This window comes from Pygocentrus nattereri, chromosome 24, assembly GCF_015220715.1.
Source record: "Pygocentrus nattereri isolate fPygNat1 chromosome 24, fPygNat1.pri, whole genome shotgun sequence".
Lineage (NCBI taxonomy): Eukaryota > Metazoa > Chordata > Actinopteri > Characiformes > Serrasalmidae > Pygocentrus > Pygocentrus nattereri.
The window spans coordinates 15292049-15301405 of record NC_051234.1 but is presented as its reverse complement, the minus strand read 5'-3'; the positions used below and the strand labels follow the sequence as shown (position 1 = coordinate 15301405).

Genomic DNA, 9357 nt, shown 5'->3' with positions numbered 1-9357 from the left:
TCACTCATGTGTTATGAGAAAATTCACCTTAATCATTCACGTAGGGCTGTGATTCACAAATGGCAAGCTCGAGAACTCTATGACTTGGGTACGACTAACACGTCGACACCCAATATTGATCATGAGTCCAAAAGCGAGGTAGTTACTGTGTATGCTACTCAAAACATGTTGTGTCAATACTTACACTGCTCAAACAAGCATTGCCACAGATTGCATAGCATGTTATGCAAAGAAAGGAGTTCCATCCGTCATTCCATTGGGAGGACTAACTGATTGCATTAACACAACTGTTTCATGTCCATTGCATCGTCTACTGTGGAGCATGGAGGTTCATTTTAATTCTAAGCGCTCCCATAATTGCTCCCTGTTATACAAGCCTATTACTTCTCCTCCCCTGATGGTTCAAGATGATGGTTTGCATTATCCATATTGTTTCTGTCACCATTATGATTACACTATGATTGTAGGGATTCCCAATAGATGTACACGTAAGATAAATGCCACAGGGTGGGAATTAAATAATGACAAACAAATGTTAGACATAGATCTCACTGCAGGAACAGTTCCAATAACTGACATGTTTTGGGTTTGTGCAGATGGTAAACAACTGTCGCAATTTCTAGCTCCTACATAGACGGGATGCTGTGCTCCAATCACACTTTCTGGCAAAGATGTGCTTCTGCCCATGGACATTCCTTTAGCTCGAGGTAAAAGGGATGTATCCTCAAATTGGCTCAAGGACAAGCACACAGTTTTAGAAAAACCTACTCTTACATATTCCGGTGTTCCAACCGATATTCCACTTGAACATTTGGCAATGTCTCATAGCAGTATTGAAAATTGGGTTGCATTCCTTCCATGGTTTCAAAATTATAAGAATGCTCAGTGGATCAACTACATTTGGTACAACCAACAAAGATTTATGAATTACACAATTGCTGCCTTGGAAGTATTGGGACAACAACTAGATGCTACGTCCAGAATGGCAATGCAAAACAGGTTTGCTATTGATTCCATGAGAGCCCCAGATGACGGTGTGTGTGTTTCGTTTGGTGATGAGTGTTGTACATACATTCCAATGCATACAGCAGAAGAGGGTAATTTCACAAAAATTATGAGACAACTAAAAGATTTAAGAGATGAGCATGTATCCAACACAAAAGGACAGGCCCCTGGGGAGGGATGGTTTAATTGGATATTTTCAGGTCAATGGAAAGCTATTTTAATTAGGCTAGGGATGGTATTGTTGATTTTCCTTGTGATTTTGTGTGTGTTGGGTTGTTGTGTGGTACCATTCGTTCGCAGCATGGTGGAAAAAATCTTTTCCAACCTTACTGGACAGTACACTACGATCCATGCCGAACTGCCTCTTGAACTACCTGAGACTGTTCGTTTGATCTGTCGCGTTCAACCTGTCATCCATAGCGACCCATCTTAACTGACCAAGGTGATGTGCTGGTAACCTCTCCCTAATACCACAACGGGCAGAAGAGGACAATGCCTGGACAATCATTTATGGACAATCATTTAATCATGACATGTTATTCAATATGTTATCCGCATGTACTCATTTTCATGTTTTCAATATGTTATCCATATGTATTCATTTCATTCATGTGTGTAATGCCATTGCAAGTACCATTTTTGTTTTTTAGAAACAGGGGTTGTTAAGCTTTGCTGCAATATTTACACCATATACATATGTACTCATAGAGATCTGTGTTGTATGATAGATGATAGGAAGCTCTATTTGGATTAATTGGCATATTGTTGTTTAACACTAAAAGACTGGTTTCGGGTGTGAAGAAAAGGCTACAGGCCTGAGCAGTTTGGCAGGCTCGGGTGACTGACAATTCAGCTGAAGCATGCCATCTCTCCCTGAGAATGGGGATTGAGTTCTGTGTATGCTATCCTTGTGAGGACTAGCGTGGGACGAGTGTTTGGCTAAAGCACATGCTGTGCCGGCCACCCTCCTGACTGACTCTTTAAGTCACCCAGGACTGGATGTCCATCACCAGCTATTCCAAATTTATTATTGCCATCCTATTTGGATTGTGTACTGACATATTACTACTAGCTTCCTGTAATATCATAATATATACTGATTTTCTTAACTTTTTAGCAGACTTGGGAAGGTAGATGTATTTGGGAGGAATGATGTAAGATGTAGTACACAGTATTTAGAAACAGACACATTTATCAACAGAAACATTTATCCAAGAATCACAAACAGAAACATTTAATCACTTAATAGCTATTATAAGCATATAGAAACACAGAAGATGTATGGTTCGCGACTATTTGTCGCGCAAGGGGGGAATGATGTAAATGAAAGATTCTCAAATATATCTGAATGACTGGATACATTTTTACTATGGTAAAAGTTTTTTCTTTCCACTTCATCTTTTCATTGATTATTTGGAGATGAGTGAATAAGTGTAGACCAGCAAGCCCATTAATCTGGTTATTTAATCAACATTCAGTATAAGTGAGGCAGCATTTCTGTAGATATAGGCAGACACAACACAAACAAGGCAAAAAAACATATTACAAAATGTAACTGTGGTTTTCTGAGTTCCGGATGACCCCTGGAGGTGGTGCGGAGCACAGTGGACACTTTCACATTCAGTTTGAGATCTCATACCAGTGAATTACACAGTCATATTTAGGATTACCAAGGATGTAGAAATACATTGGTGTGACCTGGGCATAACAGGAAAAGTCAAGTGTACCTAGCAGTATCCCAACCATATGTTTCTGCTATCAGCCTGAACTGGGTAGGAAACAATGTGAGCTTGTAGTGAAACAGGGCTGGGAAATTCAAGATGTACGCAATGAGAAAGGAATTTACTAAATTTCGTTACTGGTGATTAATATGAAAGAAGCCCATAGCCAAATTGTCTGATTCAAACATAAACAGAAACACTGTAGCTCCAAAAAACTTGCACCAAAAAAAGAATGCAGTAGGCCCAAGAAGATGACCACTGAAGCTGCTGTCAACATACACAATAAATGTCAGGCCACCAGCCTGATGCAGGAAAGAACAAGCTGTGTGGGAGTCAGTGGAGTCAGTCATCATGGAGAACAGAGATAGGCTAATGAACTGGTTAACAAAATAGTCTGTATGATTCATGAAATATTCAGTTTAACCTCTTATGTTGTTTTGATTTATAATCTCCAGTTCCTGGAGAGTTAGTGTCCACAGCTTGTTCTGTCGAAGCACAGAACTTTTGGTAACACTTTACAATACCATTTCATACTTAACAGGTAACTATTCAGGAACTAAGCAGGGACTAATGAATAGTGCTGCATTAGCATTTAAGTAACTACTTTTAAGTAAAAAGAAATCCTAATTAATTACTCAGTAGGTAATAGTGAGCTGATGATTAATGTAATTGACTTGACTAAACAACAACCACTCTACGACTAAGTCTCATAGAGCATTACTTAGTAAGCATGGTTTCTTAGAATAACTGCTCATAAATTACTGATTAATTCAACATTACTTGTACAATAGCTGAGCCTTGGTGAGCAACTATCTGATGAAGTGTATTCCAACATTTCTATCAGTATTAAAGTCTCCACTCCCAGCACTCGCAACTCCACCTTTGCAATTCTACTTAAATGTAACTTCAATATAAGTTCATTTAATTCAATTGGATATTAAAATGTTTACCAAACATTTTAATGAAAAACCTCTGACATTTGTGGTTTTACTATCATTCATTATACATGGTATATATTAATAAATTATAGTAGCTTTCGCTTCTTCTCTAAAATATACTCAGAATCATCACCTAACATCAACTAAATATAACTCAACAATATACATGCATTTTATTATTAATTGAAAACATTCCGATTTGTCCAGTTAAGCCATCATGGAAATATCAGTTAAACTTCATTTAAAATAAACATGTAAATTCAAATTACATGTGGACCACTAGCCAGGTAGTCTTCTCTAAAAGGGGCTGATAGAAAAACTATAGAGAAAAAGTGTTCCATATTTGTCTTCCAAGTACTCTATATATAAGTACATTTAAGTGCATCTTAGTCAGCGGTTATTAACAAGTCTGATAATCTGATAATTCTGTTCATATTTTAATTGTGACTTTTTGTATCTCTCACTGTGTGATGACTGAATTGAGCACAGTGAAGGATGAATCAGAGGCAGCATCTTCTGAATGCATTAGGTTAGGCATCAACATAAATCACAAAGTGTGGTTCATCTGTGCAAAACTCAATACCAAACTGTTCATATGTGTAATCATAATAATTGTGTGCAAAAACTCAGAGGTACTATAATTTTAACTGCTTTATACTAGATGATTCATATTTATTATTACAGTCACCGCCACTTTACTATATTCATAAGTACTTAAATCTTGTGTACTTATTGCAATTGTTCTCTTTATCTTTGTTTTAAGTTATTAAAGTGTTTATTCTTTTACATAAATGGTTGCAACTGTAACAACTGCAATTTCCCTCTGGGATCAATAAAGGATTCTGATTCTGATTCTGGAAAATAGCTTAAATTATTTTTGTCAAGCTATTACTTCATGAAGAGCAGTGTTAAGCTTCCCAGCAGCCAGCTAAACAATAGCAGATTGAACCTAGCAAATGAGAAAGGGAGCTTTGATTAATAATTTTGATAGTAAGCTGTGGTAATGCAAGAGCTTTTGGATTTGCAGAAATTATTGTATGAATACAAAATGGGATTTTGAGAAATATGGAAAGAAGCTCACACTTTGAGTTAGTGATTTAATACAATGGGATTTTATTATATAATAAAGATTGTCAGCAAGACCTTGTCAGGAAAATGTATTCTGTCTAACCCTGCACAATTTATACTTGGGCCTTCTGTTAAGAGATTATTAGTACACTTAAGTGCTGCTGTGCATGACTGAAACCAGAAAATAAGAAAAAGAACCCTCTTCAAGGATTAAGTACATTTTGATGTATAACATACAGACAAAGAAGGCAAGGGCCTGGAAAAGCCTCAAGAATTTGTTAAAGTGCTTTTTGAACAAACATAGATACCATGCTTACATAGACCCAAAAAATGCCAACAGTGTTAATTTAAATTAGCACAAACACATCAGCATCCCAGCACATTCCAGCTTCCCATGCGACATTTTTTATAAAACATCTACATCTGGCTGTTGGGGAGAGTTTATTTGTTAAATTTTGCATCTTTTCGTGCATGCAAATGCATTCACTTGCATAGGGATAATGGTATCAAGCCAATTTGCTTGACAGGTGGCTAGCTGAACTAGCACTTTGAATCTGTCATCCTGCATGCTGATCTCTTGTAGCTCACAGCAGTTTTCATAACAGCATCCTGTCAAAATTAGGTTCCCATTTGTCAGTCATACAACATTTTTGGTGCTAATGTTTGAATGCACCTACATGGATCAGACTTAGGTTGGTTTACTTTTTAACTCATTGTGAAGTTCAGTAGTTATGTCAAATGAAGCTCATTTATTTTAATTCTGGAATTTAAACATCGCCTTCTCTGGCAAAAAATAGTCTCGCTGCCTAAATCTGGTTAAAGCTTTTATAGCTTGTTTTATTTCACATAGACAGCTTCACACATCTAGCAAGTCACAGATCCAGTAGAAAGGGGGTTGAGCTGTATAAGTAGGAATATAACTTAAAAAGAGTGCTTCTATGTTCTTTTAGAAGTTATCTTGCTATTTATACAGCTCCACTCTCCTTTCTACTGGATCTGTGACTCACCATATCCAGTAAAAAGTGGAATTGAACTGTACAAGAGGCAATATAGCTTAAAAACGCTTAGTAGGAGACTGTAATTTCATCAAGAAACACACTCCTGCATTTTTATAAAACTGTACAAATAAGCTCAGCCATACATGTATAGGTTATTGCTTCCCTCACCAAGCCTTTATTACTGTGACAGTATAAATGAATGTAACACTTAAAGCTTTTTGCTTGAAATTTATCATTGTGCCCACTCCCTCAAAACACAAAGCCTAGTCTTTGCTCTTTTCTGAGCCTGCCAAGTAACAATATTCATGCTGCTGTGTCTCAGATGACAGCCTTCTATATCAATTAGGTCTGCTTGTGTCAGCTGTGGAGATTTACAGAATTATTTCTTTTAAAAATCTGTTGTCTTGTGTAATTTAGCAACTGCATGTGATTTAGCAACTGTATTTCCACTGTACAACATTTAAATAACATAAAACTCTTATAAGACACGACTAGTAAGGGGGTATGTCCTCCTGCACATCTAGAGACCCTATATCTAGAGTATGTAGCACTGAATAAACTTTGTCAGCATTCAAATACAAAACTCCAACAGAGAAAGAAACATTGTTACAGACCGAATTTCACTGAACCAATGGGGTATAAACCATTGTATGAAAACTGAAATAGGACTGTGTCCATATTTCAATGAATTAGTAGATACTGGATGTCTAAAAGTCTAGAACTCTGTGGGGATTTATTTATTTAAAACACAGTGGTTATAATTGGTGCAAAGAAAAAAATCTAACTCTGCATCAACACCTGCATTCTGTTATTGTGAAAAACAGACTATTCTCAGGACCTTAGATGGCAAATATACAAATGGGTTAGAGTTTCAGAAAGTAAAACTGAACTAAGCAAATCTGGTCCATATCAGATGAGTATGTTTTGCTGGTAGGACAGAACTATTTGGTACAACTGAATGTTCTACACTTAAACTGATATTCTCATGTAGCCATACAGAGGAGTTTGCTTTCAGATACCTGAACTACTGCAGAGACTCATTCAGGCTGTGATCACTGGGGGAACTGCGACTCATGTTGGACAGACTGACCATAAGAGACTTTACTTTATGAGCATAATAGTTCCTCAGGTTCACAGAGGGCACTTCCTTAATACCCTCATCGAAATCACAGCTCATCATGGCAATCTCCAGCTGCTTCTGTCTTTTGTAGAACAAAGAGAACTTGTTGAAAATAAGTGTGATGGGCAGCACTACCACTAAGATGCCTGCCAGGATGCAGGCTGAGGCAGTGAGCTTTCCTGCAATGGACCCTGGCACCACATCTCCGTAGCCCACTGTGGTCATGCTAACCGTGGCCCACCACCAGCAGGCTGGGATGGTGGTAAGTCCGTCATTGTCCTCTTTTTCGATGGTGTAGGCCATCACTGAGAAGAAGGACACCCCTACTGCCAGGTATAAAAGCAGCAGTCCCACCTCCTTGTAGCTGTTTTTCAGTGTAGCTCCAAGTGATCGCAAGCCTGTGGAGTGACGCGCCAGCTTTAGGATTCGGAAGATCCGCATCAACCGAAGCACTTGTGCTACACGGCCCAGGTTGGCCAGAGCAGGACTGCTCTCAGCCACTAGGTCAATTAGGAGCGTGAGGTAGAAGGGCAGAATGGATATCAGGTCAATCATGTTCAGTGGGTGTTCGAAGAAGTGCAGGAGGTCCGGTGCCACCATAAACCTAGCAACTAGCTCAAAAGTGAACCAGCCTATTCCAAAATGCTCCACGGTCTCAAAACGTGTGTCCTCTTGAGGGAGGCCTTCACTGTCCAACAGGGTAAACTCACTCATGCTGTTCATACACATGGTGGCTATGGATCCCAGCACCACCAGAATAGAGAACACACTGATGATTCGGCTAGGTATGGAGTAGCCGGGGTTGTCCAACATCAGCCACATTTTCCTTCTGACACTCCCCAGTGGCTGCTTGTCAAACTTTGCAGCATCGCTGTAGAATTCCAAGATTTCATCAAAGGAAGAAGTAGTGCTCACTTCATCACTTTTGTCTTCCCATTCCTCCCGGTCTGGCTCCATTTTCCTGCAGTGGCAGGTGTTGCTGCAACAGGAGTCAATAAAAAACGCATTGATGCCCCAATATTCAATTTCCTGGCTGAATGAGAAAATACAGAGCTCTGCCATAACATGTAAACGGCCTGTGTTATAGAAATTCAAAACATAGGGGAAAAGAGCAGGATTACGATCAAAGTAGAACTCCTTTTCGGCATCATCATAGTCGTCACACAGTTCAAGGATGGATTCTTTTGACTGACATCGAAGCAAACGGGCAAGACGTGTCTCAGGGAAGCGAGACAGTATGTTAGAGAGAAGTCGCCTTTTGAAGCCTCCGACATTGATGCTAATGGCGCTATTCTCAGTATGGGCTACGTTTGAATCCTTGAGACTCTGTCCAGTCATGTCTTGAGGCTGCTCGTGTGATTGTGACTGGTTGCAGATCTTGAAAGAAAATGAAACGGTTAATTGATCCACATTTTGTGTTGCAAACAATAGCAAGAAAAACGAACCATTATCACTTAGTTCTGTTGGCGATGTAGAAGGTGCACGGCACTATCGCGTTGTCAAAGTTATAACACTTATCAAAGACCTGAGAATTTCAGCGTTGTCACTATAAATGAGATCAGTGATTCCACATTACCCTACTTACGCAAATAGGCTTAACTTGTCTTTAAACGCGACGTCCTATCTTACAAAACAGATAGCACATTCTCTTAAACGTTCGAAACCAGAGTTCACCTACTGTATGAAACGTCTGTGTTTCCGATGATAGAAATTAGCCCGGTGTTTCCATTAAACTGACTCATGTGAGCTGAGACTGAGGGTGAACCAACCGTCTCCCAGAATCCTCACTCATGCCGCCTAGACGTTTATATGTCAGGCATTGTTTGAGATTGAGGGGTTTCCTTCCCATAGCACAATCTCACTCGTTTAGCAAAAAGCAGCGTTCTACTGCATTTGGTTTCTGATGTGCTGAGAAAAAGGGCAGGCTTCAACGATGTTCCATTTTCCACGTCTTTATCTTTGACGAAGCAAATTCCACAGATCCTTCGCGCGCTCTCCGTTGCTGTGCAGCAACACGTACTACCACGTTAAATATTTTGTAGGTGGTCCTGAAAGGGACAGCTCCGCGAGATCACTGACGAAAACAGCTGCAGGGGCGCGCATGCCACTGCGTGGTAATTCGGCCGGGGCGACAACGACAACGGAAAAAAATAACTGCTATCGGTAGAATAATAATACGTGACATATTCACAGAGATATAAGGAGATGGGAGACAGTATCATTTATACATCAATAGCTGTGCAGACTATTCGTCATAACGGTGTTTACAGTTTTTCCACATTGTATACACACAAAATGTGGAACAATGCACACAAATCCAAAAATAAATAATCAAAACGGCTAAACTCTAAGCACAGTTCCATATGTTCTCACTCAAATATCATTCTAAATCACAGCTTTGCAAATCGCTAAACACAAATTGCATCATTTAGTACACCTTGGTCACCTAAGAATCACTGAACTTCAAATACAAAACCCTAATTACCAAGTAGTCTCATACAAGTTGC

At 39.2% G+C, this 9357-nt stretch overlaps 1 protein-coding gene across 1 annotated transcript; it reads right to left on the bottom strand.

The window, feature by feature from the left end:
- Positions 1-4411: 4411 nt before the first annotated feature.
- On the bottom strand, positions 4412-8921 carry LOC108411422 (potassium voltage-gated channel subfamily S member 2). Its single transcript, XM_017682980.2, has 2 exons — positions 8529-8921; positions 4412-8227 (listed from the first exon to the last, which is right to left on the bottom strand). Exon 2 carries the CDS (start codon positions 8186-8188, stop codon positions 6755-6757), a length of 1434 nt encoding a protein of 477 aa, XP_017538469.1. The 5' UTR covers positions 8189-8227; positions 8529-8921; the 3' UTR covers positions 4412-6754.
- Between the last annotated feature and the right edge of the window lie 436 nt (positions 8922-9357).